The 18,970-nt window shown below is 42.0% G+C and overlaps 1 protein-coding gene across 1 annotated transcript; it reads right to left on the reverse strand.

Annotated features, from left to right (window-relative positions):
- Positions 1 to 657: 657 nt before the first annotated feature.
- LOC112236464 (sodium- and chloride-dependent transporter XTRP3-like) lies at positions 658 to 18,606 on the reverse strand. The gene is made up of 11 exons (XM_024405057.2): positions 18,101 to 18,606; positions 11,738 to 11,878; positions 10,882 to 10,973; positions 10,367 to 10,594; positions 6,998 to 7,108; positions 6,371 to 6,612; positions 5,647 to 5,809; positions 4,736 to 4,940; positions 3,822 to 3,981; positions 3,010 to 3,175; positions 658 to 2,763 (listed from the first exon to the last, which is right to left on the reverse strand). Exons 1-11 carry the CDS (start codon positions 18,246 to 18,248, stop codon positions 2,596 to 2,598), a joined length of 1,824 nt encoding a protein of 607 aa, XP_024260825.2. The 5' UTR covers positions 18,249 to 18,606; the 3' UTR covers positions 658 to 2,595.
- Positions 18,607 to 18,970: the final 364 nt, after the last annotated feature.

Consider the following 18,970-nt stretch of genomic DNA (forward strand, 5'->3'; position numbering starts at 1 on the left):
TTGGTATGCTCACTGCAGGAATGTCCACCACAGCTGTTGCCAGAGAATGTAATGTCCATTTATCTACCATAAACCGCATCCAACGTCATTTTATAGAATTTGGCAGTAGGTCCAATGAGCCTCACAACCGCAGGCCACGTGTAACCACGCTAGTCCAGGACCTCCACATCCGGCCTCTTCACTTGCGGGATCGTCTGAGGCAATGCGGAGGAGAATTTCTGTCTGTAATAAAGCCCTTTTGTGGGGAAAAACTCCTTCTGATTGGCTGGGCCTGGCTCCCCAGTGGGTGGGCCTGACTCCCAAGTGGTGACCCCATACCCTCCCAGGCTCACCCATGGCTGTGTCCTTGCCCAGTCATATGTCATATGAAGTACATAGATTAGGACCTAATTTATTTATTTATTTCCTTATATGAACTGTAACTCGGTAAAATCTTTGAAATTGTTGCATGTTGCGTTTATATTTTTGTTCAGTATAGTTCTGTGGTCTATACATCCAATGGTATTATAAAGTACAAAGCTTGTCAAACCAAGCACTTAAAAAAATCCAGATTTCATGCCATTGAAATGCTGGATACTAGCAAGTAGGACTGAATGACATGCCTGGTTTGCAACAGGCTGGCTGCTGTATGTGTAACTTGTTCAGTCATACCAATGGTTCAAATGTCTTCATGTCTTTAATCATTTCACCATAGAAAATACTACTTATAAAATATGAACACATCACACATATGGAACAGTTAAAATAATAATTGTTCACACCAATACTTGGTTCACACTAACACCAACCTGTACTCAACATAATAAACACTTCAAACAGCCTACCCGACCGCTCGGAGGCCTCTGCATGGTCCTAAAGCACACAGTTGCCTCATTTTGTATCACATTCCAATGACAAAACCGGCAGGGGACAAAAATGCAATTTCAGAATGTGGGGGGGCATGTCACCCCGGCCCCAGTGAAAGTTGCGCCCCTGTTATTGTTTCAAATTGTTCACATTAAAAATGCTCACAGTATTACAACATGTTTGGCAATTGTTTCTGTGCAAACCCATACATTTGACTGTAAAAAGAGTAGGCCTACATTGTGTTTTTGTTTGTGAATATGCACAGCACATTGGTGCATAGCCATTGGGCTGTATCCTAAGTCCAGTTGATATGGATTCTATAACAGCAGTGCAACACTACAGTACTTTCTATTTAGAAGAGCACAGATACTTTCACGCGTTCAGGAGGTGAAACGTTCTGGGAATGTTGCAGAAAGAAATGCTTCCTGTAGAGCTTTCTATGACATGATTTCCAATTCCATTAGACAGAAAATAGTGTATGTTCTACATAATATATATGTATCTGAACATTCTGTTACATTACACCCTACTGAGTACGATCCTGGTTAAAAGTCACTGATGGTGGATTGACAACAAAGCCCATAGGTATAGATATGGTCTTGGTCCTGGTCATAGAGATTTGTTCGTTATATGTGAAATTATCAGTATGTTTGCAAACATACAGCTATTGCTACAAGTTGTTCTTGGTCATTTGACACCAGTCAGACTGTATTCAGTCCGAGTCAGACGGAGGTCTGCCTTGTACATCCAGGCACTCAACATATCTCACAACTCATTGAGTAATCTACAGAATATCTACAGTAAACCAATGGGATACAACATACTTCACCATAATGACATTTAAGGGAAAAAATATCTTAAACATTTTGTGGCGCTTTAAATAAAGAGGGTTGACACACTGTGTCTCAAAAATCTGCGACTGAAAGCTAAACATTAAAGGTCCAAAACAGCCATTTTTATCTCAATATCAAATAATTGATGGGTTACAATTAAGTGCCTTACTGTGATTGTTTTCATTTAAAATGGTCAAAAATAAACGAAAATAGCTACTTAGCAAAGAGCAATTTCTCAGGCAAGAAGTTTGCTCGGACTGTCTTGGAGAGATCTGAGTGGGGAGGAGAAAACAGAAAACTAAGCTGTTATATGCAGAGGTTTGGATCTCTCTTTCTTATTGGTCTATTAACTAATTTACCATGCTCCATCCCACCAAATAGCTCTTACACTAAAAGGGGATTATAATAATTTTCCCAATATCACAGTATTATTCCAACCTCATAGCCTAGAAATATGTATAAAACTCAGGAAATCACGTTTTTTACTGCACTTTGCCTTTAAACAATGCAATAAACCATTGACAAGAGTATTTGTTCGTTCTTCACTTCTGAAATATTTTGGACGTAGTTCTAAGCCCTGCTCAGAACCACAGCTACAAAATACAAAAGTTATTATCACCCAGCAAATGTTAGTTGTCAAAGGACGACTAGGCCTAATACTAGGTACAAATCTGGCGGTCTGTCCACCAGCAGCACAGTGGCAGAGCCAGCCTGCCCCGGGGGGAGAAAGAGGGCCTTTGGTTTGTGGTGTGGCATGAACCACTGCACCAGGAGAGTGAGGTACTGTTCTGTTAAGACAGCCATGATACGTAAGGTAGGCTGTCGATCCTATAACTACCGGGTCCAGTCAGTCTCAGAGCCGTAATGTAGCAGCTCTGCCTTGTGTCACTCTGTCTGTCAACCAATACGTCGGTCTTTACGCTGACACAGTGCTGACAGTGCGCTCTCTCTTCCCACTGGCCAGGTTCCTCTTCTTACAGTAGGTGTAGAGGGCCGTCAAAGGGATACAGCAGACAGAGGAGGCTAGGAGGAGGCCGATGAAGGCTTGGGCGTAGGGAGGATACTCCGTCACCACAGACTTCCCCTGGAGGAGGGGGAAGACAACAGGACAGGCAGAGATCAACATTGTATCTGGGTGCATGAATAAAACCCGAAGCATCATATTCTGTTACAGTACTTTTCTTTCATTCATGTATGACTGGTACAACCAAATCCCCCTTTGGGGATTAATAAAGTAGTACCTTATCTTACCAGTTTTTTGGGCCGAGTGCTTGTTAGTGTAATGACAGGGTTATTGCTAAGATATTGGAGACAAAAAGAGAGGCCTTACCAGTTCTTTGTTCCAGGCCTGGTATGTGGGCGTTCCTCCCTGGATGTAGTTGACGATGTAGAAGATGAACAGGGCAATGAGGAGGATGGGACTGACTCCTGCCAACATGATCTTCCAGTAGCAGTTAAGACGATGACCTAACATGTCTTCTACATCCTTCTCAAACCTGGAGAGGGAAAGGTTGCAGGAGCATTGACATGATGACTATGTCTAGTAGGGCAGCCCCCTGCACCGCTCTGATTCAGAGGGGTTGGGTTGAATGCAGAAGACACATTCAGTTCTGCATCTCACTAGGTATCCCCTTTCCCTTCCCTAAAATACTTTCATATATTTTGTACGGGCAAAAGACAACCTTGGTATTTTAGTTTAAAAATGAATTCAACATTCAAAGGAAATTGCTTATATGCTTCATAAGGCATTTTGCTTTTAATAAACAGTACAAGCCCAACTTAAAAACTACAGGACAACCAAGTCAAAAGCCTGAGAGAAGAGTGAAAGGAATGTGAGGTATTTGTGGAGGATTATGCTAAGTGTTGTTTGGCATTACTGGACACAATACAGCTTTTATGAGGTACTTTAAAGATTTAACTCTACTGGCTGCTAACACAACTGCAGTAGGGCTACACATTCTCCAGTAGAAACTGTTTCAAATAAATTCAGCTCAACTATTGTTTCTTGGAGATAAGGTACTATATGATGAAATGTGCTAGTTTTTTTGATTTCACACAGCAAAGGTGATGATGCTTAGAAAGTTTCTGAAATTAGTCATTCTTCATTGTCAATATTGTGCACACACACACACACACACACACCTTTTGATGCCATATATGTAGCAGACGGTGATAACTTCAATGAGGACGATGAAGAGCAGAGAGAAGGTGGCTCCATAGTCGTTGAACATGGTGAACCAGTAGTTCCCAGAGCGGGTGGTGAAGCCCAGGCCAAGCAGCAGGCAGAATAGACACACCAGACCTACAAGATATGACAACACACCTGTTAGTCACACACACCAGACCTACAGGATATGACAACACACCTGTTAGTCACACACACCAGACCAGGATATGACAACACACTTGTTAGTCACACCCACCAGACGTACAGGATATGACAACACACCTGTTAGTCACACACACCAGACCTACAGGATTGGCCCACTCAGCCTAGTCGACCAAGCTTATCTCTGTCCTGGCAACCCAATGGTTGTACCAGCTTCCCCCGATGTTAGGACAGCAGAGTCCCTGTCCATCTTCTGAAAATGTCTCATCAAATAATATCTTAAATAAGGTAATAAATAAGACATTAAAAACTTTCACTTGTATTTTCCTACTAGCACTGACTTTGCTGAAAACTTCTTTATTAAGAAAACATTTATTTACTACGACTGTGATATGTAGTTCTCTCACCCAGCCACACACACACACACACACACACACACACACAGACACACACACACACACACACACACACACACACACACACACACACACACACACACACACACACACACACACACACACACACACACACACACACACACACACACACCTAACTCAAGCAGCAGGCAGAACAGATACACCAACCTAAAGGTCAAGGGTCAACCCTAACCCTCATGTTCATACCTTAGCTCAATTCTTACCCTCAACCACAACCCTAACCCTAGCTTCACGACCACACCGTAGCTCAACCCTAACCCCTCTTCCACTCATCACCCCTTCTCTCTCACCATTGAGTGTTTTGGTGCTCATGTAGTGGCTGATGAACTTCAAGTCACTGAGGGGGGTGATGACGGCGATGACGTTGCCCAGCATACTGCCCATGCCCAGCAGCAGCAGCATGATGAAGTAGAGCACAGACCACAGCTGAGACACGGGCATGTTCTTAATGGCCTCACTGTACACTATGAAGGCCAGGCCTGTACCCTCAACAGCCTGAGAGGAGGGAGAGAGGGAGGGAGGGAGGGAGGGAGGGAGGGAGGGAGGGAGGGAGGGAGGGAGGGAGAGAGAGAGAGAGAGAGAGAGAGCATAGAGCATAGTGCAAAAAGTGGCTAAAGTCAGTATTTCATTTTTTGCTTTCCTCCATTGGAAACTTAAGTGGGATAGTTTATTAAAGACAAAATGGAAAATCCAGGAGACAATTGAAAATTAAATATTAACATTAATTGTAACTGCAACAACCAATGATACTTGCCACATCTCACTACCACCACCGAGTAAAATAAAGTTGTATAGGTGACATTGAACTATTACTAAAAGATGAACGATTTATAGAATGGTGAGTAAAGTTTTTATTGACTCACAGTATAATTAATACATTTTGTTTCTACATGATAACATATTGTCAGGAAACCAGAGGTATTTTGTTAGATTATGGGCTCGATTCAATCCATATTAAGGAAGTTCTGTGCTATAGTGCAAACATTTTAAGGTAAGATTGGATTGAGCCGATTTATGCATCAGTCACCGTGAACGCGGGAACACTGCCTTTAAATATCAATCTCGCTATATCGCAGAACTTCTGCGATTCAGATTGAATAGAGCACTAAGAGAAGTAGTAAATGAAGTCTTATCAGTATTTTGCACACGTTTTCCTTTTGAGTTTATTAGTTCATTTGAGTTGTGTGTTAACATGACCTACCGTGTCTAGTTCAGCCTCTAGGTCACAGGTCTCCAGCCTACCTCCCAGACTGGCAAACTGTTCTGGGTGTGTCCTGTTCAGCTCAGCGATCCAGTGGTTGACATTCTCCAGACTGATGGTGTCCTCTGCTAGATCAAAGGTGTTCAGGAGCAGCAGCCGCACCCTGGAAGAAGAAGAGAAATGTCAGTGTCATGAAAAGGACAAGTGGTGTAGTGCGGTTTCTCTGAACTTTTTTTAGATGGGATGGGGTGGGCCAGGTAACTTCCTGCTATTCTATGCATTTTGCCATGAGGTTGAGAGAAGATTTAGCAGTTTTATAGCTAATTTCCTGTCATTCTAAAAATTTTGCCATGGCTTATGTCATTTATAAATTTTTTGGTTGGGACCTCCCCGCCTAGTGGGGCTGCATGCTACGCCACTGGAAAGGACATTTCTGATCTGAATCATACAGTATATCTAGCACCCTATACAATTCCTCTCATTGCTGATCTAGATTCCAATGCTTTCCCCAGTCCAAGCAGCTATCATCTCTTCCATCTGTATGTCTGCAGAAAGTGCTACAGTCTACAGACGTTAAATTAATTGTATATGTTTGACCTAGAATTGTTTACATTTGTACTGGATGAGTGCTGCTGGCTGGTGTTACCTACTTCTCTGAGTTGAAAGTTCAATGCCAAAGTCATTGAGACAACCAACCAGACCGCGACCCCACCCAGGGCCTCACCTCTCCAGGCAGCTCTCGTAGTTGAAGGTGGCCTTAAAGCCATAGATGGAGAAGGTGACGATACTGGCGAAGATGGAGGTGCCGCTGTTGACCATGGACACGATGATGGCCTGCTTCTCAAAGTTGTTGTTGTACTGGTTGTAGCTGGCAAAGGCAATGAGGGATCCAAAGCCCAGGCCCAGAGAGAAGAAGATCTGAGTGGCCGCGTTGATCCACGTGGTGGGTTTAGCCAGCTGTTCCATCTGAGACAGCAAACACACACACATTAGTAATGGCACACACACACACATGTGTAAAGCAGGATTAACCATAACAGAACAATGTACATGAGCTACCATACCTTGGCTGTGAAAACATAGATCTATTGCATCGCATCTATGCCGCTCTGTCTTTGCTCATCCATATATTTATATGTACTTATTCTTATTCAATCCCTTTACTTAGATTTGTGTGTATTAGGTAGTTGTTGGGGAATTGTTAGATGACTTGTTAGATATTGCTGCACTGTCGGAACTACAATCACAAGCATTTCGCTACACTCACAATAACATCTGCTAACCATGTGTATGTGACCAATAAGATTTGATTTGATCAATAACATTGTTTCATTCATCTAATCATTCGTACCTTGGGCGTGAACATGTACTTTACACCGTTGATGGATCCGTGAAGGGTGACCCCACGGATGAGGTAGATGATGAGGACCAGGTAGGGGAATGTGGCTGTGAAGTACACCACCTAGAGAGGGCAGAAACAGCAGGGGGATTCAGGGTCAAAGTTCAACTATGCTGCACTGGTTGCCTGTTTGCCAACACAAATTTGGCCCACTTTTCCCATGGTTTTATAATGTTGCTCACTGAATTTACTGTGAAGTGGTAGGTGGAAGTGAACTTGTTTGTGTATATCTTTCCATCAATTGATAACGATGCTATTACTTTTCTATTATTTCTCTCTGTATTGTTGGGAAGGTCTGTATGAAACCATTTCACTGTTAATCTACACCTGTTGTTTATGAAGCATGTGATGATTAAAATGTGACCTCTTCTAGGTCATTTTAGATCAAAATCAAAAGCCTCTTGTCAGAACGAATCAGAACGACTCAAAACGATTCAGTTTTCACGGGACCTCTTGCGTGTTATAATAAAGATCATAGGCAGCTCGTGAGTTTCAAGTTTGGGGAAGCTTACAAATTATCCTACCGTTTCTACCTATCTGCATGACAGTTATTTTTCGTGGAACAGCTTCATTTAAATAATAACGTTTTCGTTTCTCAAAATTACTCTCACGTGGTTAATCAGAAAAATCTGAATTAAAATCTGAATTAATGCAAGAGCACCAGCCTTTGCCACATGGACACATAGATACACTGTGATCCATTGGCAGCTAAAGAAATTAGAACATGGAACTCAGCGTTAGCCTATAGGCCAATGCAGCAGTAGGCATATAACTTCCATCGTCAATGAAGTAAAATAGGCCTAAAACAAATTAAAACAGTAGAAAATATTCTTGTGAAAATTCTGTTTTTTCAAACGCATTAGCCTTTCTACTCTGCCTGTCTGCCTCCCTTTCTATCTGTCTTGACTTGAGCTATCGCTAGTGAAGTGCACCATTGTTTAAATTTAGCAGGTTGGCGTGCTCAGACGTGTGCGCTCCCTCTACGTTATGACAGAGAAACCATACACATGCTCATTTCCCACATGGAGCACTCCAAACGAAAATCATTGAAAAAAATTGACAAAACTCCTAAATAAACCAAAACCTGTTTCTCACAAGTGTAGCAGGTTGTGAACTCTGCAAACAACGTTTCCACTCCAAGAATGAGAACGGTAAATTACTGTAATACATGAATTAACAGAAATGTATGTAACCAAATGACGGGGATTAACGGTAACTTTATTAGGCCTACTGGTTACATACTGTATATAATGGGGAATTGATCAAAAATAAGCAATCAAAGGGAAAACAATTCCCACAATAAACAATTAATGTGAAGAATTGTTGGAAGACATTGGAGCACATTTTTGAGAGCTGGGTGCATGCATTCTGGAGAGAGACGCAGATGCCCATATTTTCGCCACTCACCCGTCCCCTTATTCATGTCTCAACATTTTAAATGATACTCAAGACACATTATCTTCACACATTTGTAGATGCTTTTCACTGGCATCCGCAACTCAATAATCAGATAGGTCTATTGCCACGCGCGCTGACAAATTTGCGGCTTCCCAAATAGGGCCTACAGCACTTGTGATTTGAAACAATCCACAGCTAGTTTAAAAAATGAAGACGCTAATGACGCTCTGTGGCTAAGTCAAGCTCTCTGGTAAAGTATTTTTAATTATTTTATTTAGACAGGAGTAATTATATAATTTTGGCAAAACATCAATTAACTTTAGGGGAAGCCAGCATCGAACAGTGCACGGTTTCCTTTCTAATTCACAAGTGGCTGAAACCAGAGATTTGTATATAATGACCAGATTCTCATCTCTGCACTAACAATGTGAGTCGTGGTCCCAAAGGCGGGAATGTAGGCGACAAGCTTATATCTGCATATTATGCCCATAGAAAGACATTGGGCTTATTCAGGATAGATTTGGACGTGAGTGAGCCCTCTGGATAAGAGCGTCTGCTAAATGACTCAAATGTAAAAATGTAAATGTAAACAATGCAGCAGATGTCACTGATGGTGTCTGGACAGAAAAGGTAAGTCACGCCATACTCCTTTTGTCCAGAGAGCATCAGATACATGGTCTACACATACGGAGACATGGTTGTTTCACTGCTGTTTCACTCGCTCAGACGCTTTATCTGAGATTGATGCGTCTTTGTGTCCGTGCGTGTCTCGGATAAATCATTTATTAAAACTTCAATATTTTATTTGGACTGGCAAGGAGGTACAGCAGGGCAGGCCAGACCCCCTAGGGCCCGCCCATAACACCAGTTCTGCCATGAGTCCACTGTGAAAAGCAGACCAGAAAACAGTTCTCTGTCTGTGTTGACACGGTATCCTTTACTTTCACCCTGGCTTGTCTCCTCAGAGACTCCTACTCCAGATAGTTTTGTAATGAAGTAGGCCAAGGTTTTCAAAACTTTCTTATGATGCCCCCTCACTCTCTCAGCAGATGTTTTCCTCAGTTCAGTAAAGATCCATTGGATCTGCTTCTCCTTTCCCTGCTCCATAATTCTGAGTTGGCAAACTGCAGCCACAAGCTTTGACTGTTTTATTCGCCAGGCCTTGATGGACAACTATCTGACCATATAGAATATTGAACTGTTTGTACCTTGTCTCGCCATTACGAAGAACTTTCTTGACCCTTTCCTTTGTTATCGAGGTCACCTCTCAGCTGAATGTTTTCCTCTGCTCAGTAAAAATACAGGTAACTGCCAAAATAAAGGAAACACGTGACTAAATGAGGGATACAAAGTATAATGAAAGCAGGTGCTTTCACACAGGTGTGGTTCCTGAGTTAATTAAGCAATTAGCATCCCATCATGCTTAGGGTCATGTATACAAATACTGGGCAGGTCATTATTTTTGCCACCATGGCTATGCCCCCATCCACAGGGCATGAGGCGTCACTGAATGAGCATGAAACGATGTAAACCATATGCCAAGGCCATCTCATTCACCAGATCTCAACCCAATTGAACACTTATGGGAGATTCTGGAGTGGTGCCTGCAACAGCGTTTTCACCACAATCAACAAAACACCAAATGGAATTTCTCGTGGAAGAATGGTGCTGCATGCCTCCGATAAATTTCCAGACACTTATAGAATCTATTCCAAGGTGCATTGAAGCTGTTCTGGCTCGTGGTGGCCCAATAACCTATTAAGACACTTTATGTTGGTGTTTCCTTTCTTTTGGCAGTTACCTGTATGACATAGGAGACGATAGAGACCTATGTCCACTAGAGCTGCAGCTAGTATGACATAAGGGTGCTATAACTGTCCTGACCCTGTCCATCGTTCCCGAGCTGAACTCTTGACCTCTCACCTTCCCGGTGGACTTGACCCCCTTGATGATGAACAGGTAGACAATAATCCAGGCCAGCAGGAGGCAGAGCGCCTGTCCCATGTGAATCCCTCCGTTCTCCTCGATGGACCCGGAGATGTCCAGGGTCTCTCTGTAGAAGAAGTACTGGGTGGGTGTGGCCCGCTCACACTCCTCCACAGGGCCGGTCAGGTTGCTGTTAACCGGGCACTCTGCCCATGGCAGGATCGACTGCAGCAGTGTGGGAGGAAACAGCACAGGTCAGGTCAGGCACAGGATGTTACAGATAGCACTAGAGCAATGAACTGCGTCTTCTAAGACTCCAAACAAAACAGTCTGCACAGGAACAATAGTGTGCACTCAAAGCTGAGTGGTGGCTTTGGTTCTGTTGGTTCTGGATACATCTGGCAATAAGATTGTAACAAGTTATTGAAGATTGTCTACATTTTATGATCGCATCATACATCTGAATGTAGGTCAAATAATTTGAATTTTGACATTGTGAGACTGGAACTAACCTGGAATGAATGAAAGAGGTACCAGAAACTCCATGCATTGATGACGTTGTAATAGAGGCATAGGTACATGGAGGTCACAACACTGGCCATACCTGGAACCAGCAGAGAGAAGAACAGATCCATTTAAACTATAAGCAGATAATAACTACTTTTTCAAAGTAACTTTAGTTAAGTAAACTATATTTTTCTTCCAGTGTGAAGTAATTGGTAGCTTAAACTATATACTATATTTTTAGAGTAGTTTCCCCAACACTGTACATTTGACACAAAAGTACTGGCCTAAATGTAACAAAACCATATATTTAAATATGTGTAATGTGATAAATTATAGGCAAGTTTATGTACTTTATTTAATGGCAATGTGCACCCATACATGTGTTGCACTCTATGTGCAGTGTCCTCTGTCCAAAAAAATATGAATAATAATAATAACAATAAATAAATAAATGATATATACAGTCCCAGTCAAAAGTTTGGACACACCTACTCATTCAAGGGTTATTTTTACTATTTTCTACTTTGTAGAATAATAGTGAAGACATCAATACTAGGAAATAACACATTTGGAATCACATAGTAACCAAAAAAGTGTTAAACAAAATGTTAATGTCTTCACTATTACTCTACAATGTAGAAAATAGTAATAAAACATTTAAAAACTTGATACAAATTAATGACTTAAAAATCATACAATGTGATTTTCTGGATTTTTGTTTTAGATTCAGTCAATCACAGTTGAAGTGTACCCATGATTAAAAAAACTACAGACTACATGCTTTGTAAGTAGGAAACCCTGCAAAATCGGCAGTGTATCAAATACTTGTTCTCCCCACTGTATATATATTTCAGTACTCACCCACTCCCCCCAGATAGGGGCTAATAGCTCTCCATGCTCCAATGCTGCCCAGACGCATCTTCTGGCCAATGGCTAACTCCATGTAGAACAGGGGTACCCCCAACAGGACCAGCATGAGCATGTATGGGATCAGGAACCCACCTGTGGACAGAAAAAGGACACACACAAAGTATATTTTACCATTCAAAACACCTGCAGTAGCAAAAACACACACATCATCTATAAGGTGATGAACTGAGCTTCAGATTCACATGACACCCAGATTTTAAATTTATTATGATTTTTAATTTTTTTTTAAGATTTCACCTTTATTTAACCAGGTAGGTTAGTTGAGAACAAGTTCTCATTTACAACTGCGACCTGGCCAAGATAAAGCAAAGTAGTGCGACATAAACAACAACACAGTTACACATTGCATAAACAAGCATACAGTACAATAACACAATTGAAAGAAAGAAAGTCTATATACAGTGTGTGCAAATGGCGTGAAGAGGTAATGCAATAAATAGGCCATAGTAGCAGAGTAATTACAATTTAGCAAATTAACACTGGAGTGATAGATGAGCAGATGATGATGTGCAAGTAGAAATACTTGTGTTCAAAAGAGCAGAAAAGTAAATAAAAACAATATGGGGATGAGGTAGGTAGATTGGGTTGGCTATGTACAGCTGCAGCGATCAGCTCAGATAGCTGATGTTTAAAGTTAGAGAGGGAAATATAAGTCTCCAGGTTCAGCGATTTTTGCAATTGTTCCCCCAATTTGTTGCAGAGAACTGGAAGGAAAGGCGGCCAAAGTAGGTGTTGGCTTTGGGGATGACCAGTGAGATATACCTGCTGGAGTGCGTGCTACGGGTGGGTGTTGTTATCGTGACCAGTGAGCTGAGATAAGGCGGAGCTTTACCGAGCATAGACTTATAGATGACCTGTAACCAGTGGGTCTGGCAACGAATATGTAGCAAGGGCCAGCCGACTAGAGCATAAAGGTCACAGTGGTGGGTGGTATAAGGGGCTGTGGTGACAAAACGGATGGCATTGTGATAGACTACATCCAGTTTGCTGAGTAAAGTGTTGGAAGCTATCTTGTAAATGACATCGCCGATGGCGAGGATCGGTCAGTTTTTACGAGGGTATGTTTTGGCGGGGTGAGTGAAGGAGGCTTTGTTGTGAAATAGGAAGCCGATTCCAGATTTCATTTTGGATTGGAGATGTTTAATATGAGTCTGGAAGGAGAGTTTACAGTCTAGCCAGACACATAGGTATTTGTAGTTGTCCACATATTCTAAGTCAGAACCGTCCAGAGTAGTGATGCTAGTCTTGCGGGCGGGTGCGGGCCGCGAACGGTTGAAAAGCATGCATTTAGTTTTACTAGCGTTTAAGAGCAGTTGGAGGCCACGGAAGGAGTGTTGTATGGCATTGAAGCTCATTTGGAGGTTAGCTAACACAGTGTCCAAAGAAGGGACAGATGTATACAGAATGGTGTCGTCTGCGTAGAGGTGGATCAGGGAATCACCCGCAGCAAGAGCGATATCGTTGATATATACAGAGAAAAGAGTCGGCCCGAGAATTGAACCCTTGAAAATGTGTTCTCATTCTTAATAGTTATACTTCATTTACATAATGAATGTGTTCTCGGTCCTTGTATTCTGTGAGAATGCTGTTCACTGACCACATCTCAGCATTCAACACCTTACAAGCTCATAACTAAGCTCAGGCAGCTCAGACTGCGTGGCCACGCATGACTCCAACACCATTAAGTTTGCTGACGACACGACGGTGAGACTGCCTATAGAGAGAAGGTCAGTGACCTGGCAGTGTGGTGCCAAGACAACAACCTCTCCCTCAATGTCAGCAAGACAAATGAGCTGATCGTGGACTACAGGAAACGCAGGGCTGAGCATCCATCCACATCGAAGGGTAGGTAGTGGAGCGGGTCAAAAGCTTCAAGTTCCTCGGTATCCACATCACTAAGGAATTAACACGGTCCACACACAAATCAAATCAAATCAACGTTTATTTGTCACATGCGCCGAATACAACAGGTGTAAACCTTACAGTGAAATGCTTACTTACAGGCTCTAACCAATGGTGCCAAAAAAAAGGTATGTGTGTGTGTGTGTGTGTGTGTGTGTGTAGGTGAGAAAAGAAATGTAACAACAGTTGAAAGACATCTGAAAAAAGAGTAGCAAGGCTATATACAGACACCTGTTAGTCAGGCGTATTGAACTAGTATGTACATGTAGGTATCGTTAAAGTGACTGTGCATATATGATGAACAGAGAGTAGCAGAAGCGTAAAAAGAGGGGTTGGCGGGTGGTGGGACACAATGCAGACAGCCCGGTTAGCCAATGTGCGGGAGCACTGGTTGGTCGGGCCAATTTAGGTAGTATGTACATGAATGTATAGTTAAAGTGACTAAGCATATAAGATAAACAGAGAGTAGCAGCAGTGTAAAAGAGGGGTTGGGGGAGGCACACAATGCAAATAGTCCAGGTAGTCTGGGCCATACGCACTACCCTCTGAAGTGCCTTGCGGTAGGAGGCTGAGCAATTGCCGTACCAGGCAGTGATGCAACCAGTCACGATGCTCTCGATGCTGCAGCTGTAGAACCTTTTGAGGATCTCAGGACCCATGCCAAATTTTTTAGTTTCCTGAGGGGGAAAAGGCTTTGTCATGCCCTCTTCACAACTGTCTTGGTGTGTTTGGACCAATCTAGTTTGTTGTTGATGTGAACACCAAGGAATTTGGAGCTCTCAACCTGCTCCACTACAGCCCTGTCGATGAGAATGGGGACGTGCTCCTTTTCCTGTAGTCCACAATCATCTCCTTAGTCTTGGTTACATTGAGGGGTAGGTTGTTATTCGGGCACCACCCGGCCAGGTCTCTGACCTCCTCCCTATAGACTGTCTCGTCGTTGTCGGTGATCAGGCCTACCACTGTTGTGTCGTCAGCAAACTTAATGATGGTGTTGGAGTCGTGCCTCAACCCCATCACATCACAACATTGCCTCTTCCCCCTCTTCCCCCTCTTCCCCCCTCTTCCCCCTTGACCGCAAGGGCCTGCAGAGGATAGTTTGTACGGCCCAGTATATCACTGGGGACGAGCTTCCTGCCATCTACACCAGGTGGTGTCAGAGAAAGGCCCTAAAAATTGTCCAAGACTCCAGCCACCCAAGTCACAGAATGTTCTCTCTTCTAACGCAGGGCAAGTGGTACCGATGCACCAAGTCTGGAACAACAGGACGCTGAACAGCTTCTACCCCCAAGCCATACGACTACTAAATAGTTAACCAAATAGCTACCCAGACTATCTGCATTGACCTTCTTTTTACTAACTCTTTTAGTAAGTCAAAGAGACTAACTCTGTTACTTAGTCACTTTACCCCTACCTACAGTGCCTTGCGAAAGTATTCGGCCCCCTTGAACTTTGCGACCTTTTGCCACATTTCAGGCTTCAAACATGAAGATATAAAACTGTATTTTTTTGTGAAGAATCAACAACAAGTGGGACACAATCATGAAGTGGAACGACATTTATTGGATATTTCAAACTTTTTTAACAAATCAAAAACTGAAAAATTGGGCGTGCAAAATTATTCAGCCCCCTTAAGTTAATACTTTGTAGCGCCACCTTTTGCTGCGATTACAGCTGTAAGTCGCTTGGGGTATGTCTCTATCAGTTTTGCACATCGAGAGACTGAAATTTTTTCCCATTCCTCCTTGCAAAACAGCTCGAGCTCAGTGAGGTTGGATGGAGAGCATTTGTGAACAGCAGTTTTCAGTTCTTTCCACACATTCTTGATTGGATTCAGGTCTGGACTTTGACTTGGCCATTCTAACACCTGGATATGTTTATTTTTGAACCATTCCATTGTAGATTTTGCTTTATGTTTTGGATCATTGTCTTGTTGGAAGACAAATCTCCATCCCAGTCTCAGGTCTTTTGCAGACTCCATCAGGTTTTCTTCCAGAATGGTCCTGTATTTGGCTCCATCCATCTTCCCATCAATTTTAACCATCTTCCCTGTCCCTGCTGAAGAAAAGCAGGCCCAAACCATGATGCTGCTGCCACCACCATGTTTGACAGTGGGGATGTTGTTCAGGGTGATGAGCTGTGTTGCTTTTACGCCAAACATAACGTTTTGCATTGTTGCCAAAAAGTTCAATTTTGGTTTCATCTGACCAGAGCACCTTCTTCCACATGTTTGGTGTGTCTCCCAGGTGGCTTGTGGCAAACTTTAAACAACACTTTTTATGGATATCTTTAAGAAATGGCTTTCTTCTTGCCACTCTTCCATAAAGGCCAGATTTGTGCAATATACGACTGATTGTTGTCCTATGGACAGAGTCTCCCACCTCAGCTGTAGAGCTCTGCAGTTCATCCAGAGTGATCATGGGCCTCTTGGCTGCATCTCTGATCAGTCTTCTCCTTCTATGAGCTGAAAGTTTAGAGGGACGGCCAGGTCTTGGTAGATTTGCAGTGGTCTGATACTCCTTCCATTTCAATATTATCGCTTGCACAGTGCTGCTTGGGATGTTTAAAGCTTGGGAAATCTTTTTGTATCCAAATCCGGCTTTAAACTTCTTCACAACAGTATCTCGGACCTGCCTGGTGTGTTCCTTGTTCTTCATGATGCTCTTTGCGCTTTTAACGGACCTCTGAGACTATCACAGTGCAGGTGCATTTATACGGAGACTTGATTACACACAGGTGGATTGTATTTATCATCATTAGTCATTTAGGTCAACATTGGATCATTCAGAGATCCTCACTGAACTTCTGGAGAGAGTTTGCTGCACTGAAAGTAAAGGGGCTGAATAATTTTGCACGCCCAATTTTTCAGTTTTTGATTTGTTAAAAAAATGTGAAATATCCAATAAATGTCGTTCCACTTCATGATTGTGTCCCACTTGTTGTTGATTCTTCACAAAAAAATACAGTTTTATATCTTTATGTTTGAAGCCTGAAATGTGGCAAAAGGTCGCAAAGTTCAAGGGGGCCGAATACTTTCGCAAGGCACTGTATATGGACATATTTATCTCAATTACCTCGTACCCCTGCACACGGACTCGGTACCCGTACCCGTGTATATAGCCAAGTTATCATTACTCTTTGTGTATTTATTCCTTGTGTTATTACTCTATGCATTGTTGTGAAGGGCCCATAAGCATTTCACCATAAGTCTACAATTGTTGTTGATTTGATACTCTATGAGGAAATAGCAAAAAACAATTTAACTGTCTGTTTGAGATACAAGTTTGGGTTTTTGAAGTGTATTTTATCCAATTTATGCTTTGGACATAAATACGAGTATATGATTAGACAATAACATTATTTGGGTATGAGTTAACACAATATTAACTTTTACGTGTTTTGTTTTCACTGGACAGTTACATTAAGGCAATAACTCTACAATAAGAAATACAGAATAACTCTACTTGCATACCACACCTGTATTTACAGAATGGACATATTGGCCTTAAAGCAACAGAGGCATCAAGGAGTCTCCTGTATGTGAACATTTTCTATGAATCTATGAATGAAAGAACACATGATAACACCTGTTGTAAAACGTTGCAATCAGTTGAGACCATTAAAAGTGAAATGCAAATGTTAATCCATTGTTATTCTGTGATAAACAACGGGTGCATTGTTATTCTGTGATAAACAACGGGTCCGTTGTTATTCTGTGATAAACAACGGGGCCTGTTAAGGGTTAAAAATGTGATCTATATCAGTCTAAACGGAGTGGAAAGCTATTTTATGCGTGCGCTTTTGAAAGCTCCTTTATATATGCGCTTTGGTACGTCCATACCCTCTGTTTTTGAGAGGACTAATGGTTCTTAGTGACTTATGGGGGAGGAAAATGAAAAATACGAATTGAACTAACAACTAAGTGAGATAATTTTTTAAACCATTGCACATTTCCTGCACCATTAACTTTTAGAGGAAGAAAACAAATGGCTGCACAGTAAACACCTTCACTCACTAGAAATGTTTAACAATGTGACTGACTCTAACCAATATAGTAATTGTTCAGATTCCATGTAAATGGATAATAAACTGACAACGTTTCACCCAGGGTAAAACAATAACTAACCCATTCTACAACCACACAACATCAGTGTGCCATTGCGCATGGATAAAGGTAAATAAATTGGACACTGACTGGCTATTCATATAGCCTACATTACCACTTTTAATCAGTAAACAGTAATTGTATTCATTCATTTTACACAGTGTCCAATATTGCAGTTCTATATTTAATCAAAAAAATAACTGTTGGCCTAAATGTACAATAGATTATGGATTAAACCAAAAATTAGGCTATGCGCTGCACCTAAACAATAAATAAATATTGCTTACCCCCGCCATGCATTTGACACAAGTATGGAAAACGCCACACATTTCCCAGTCCAACCGCGTATGATACACACGCCAGGACAAATTGCATGGGATTGTCCCACTCTGCTCTTGCGGCGTCCTTCCCCATCGTTGCGTCCTGAGCACACATTCAAGCCAATTTTCAGGTCTGGTCGAGTCGGTGGCAGTGCGGTGCCGGTGAACAACCTTGACAGTCAGTAAGCCTGTCTTAAATACCGGGAGTAGGAATGGCACTCCTGTCTGGAGTAGAACAAATCCAATGACAGCGTCTGGGAAACAGGGAAAGTGTTTCAACAGGAGGCTGTATGAGTCAGACACATTTGCAATGGTTGAAGAAATAGCATGGAGTTTATAGAACGCTTGCCCATTCTACTGAGGTCCCCCAATTTGAGAGGGAGGGCCTAACGTGTTAAGTACTGTAGGCACAGGCTAGAGTTTAATGGAGTTTATGTAACCCAGGTGAATGTTTGATTTTCACAGCTCTTCTTAAAAACCTGAGCTTTATAAGCTTGTAATAGAGACAGTGGACCATCGCCAATACCTTTTATATTCCTTAGGGTAAGCTTCAGATAGCATGTGTTTGCTTTTGTACAATGGACTTCACAGTGCAAGATTCAGTGCTGGAAATAATGTATTTATTTTCCTTTTTACTGTTCATACAACTTCAAATATAGTACTGGAGTCTGATGTGCAAAAACAGCACAACCACAGTGTTGAGGTGTCAATGATTCAAATAGCTGTTTTCTATAAGAAGTCAATCAGTAAGGCACATTCTTCAATCTAAAAAGGAACATATCCATTACAGTTTTATTGCATTTAAATTAAAAAGAAACGCAGAGGAAAAAATTGTAC

The sequence above is a fragment of the Oncorhynchus tshawytscha genome, linkage group LG23 (assembly GCF_018296145.1).
Source record: "Oncorhynchus tshawytscha isolate Ot180627B linkage group LG23, Otsh_v2.0, whole genome shotgun sequence".
In the NCBI taxonomy this organism is placed as follows: Eukaryota; Metazoa; Chordata; class Actinopteri; order Salmoniformes; family Salmonidae; genus Oncorhynchus; species Oncorhynchus tshawytscha.

Excerpts from the sequence above, each read along its gene's own strand:
- LOC112236464 (XM_024405057.2), bottom strand. The coding sequence starts at position 18,248 with ATGTGTGCTCAGGACGCAACGATGGGGAAGGACGCCGCAAGAGCAGAG. Across the intron at positions 7,109-10,366 it reads GGGTCAAGTCCACCGGGAAG|GTGGTGTACTTCACAGCCAC; the intron begins GTGAGAGGTCAA and ends TGCCCTCTCTAG. Across the intron at positions 6,613-6,997 it reads AGTACATGTTCACGCCCAAG|ATGGAACAGCTGGCTAAACC; the intron begins GTACGAATGATT and ends TTGCTGTCTCAG.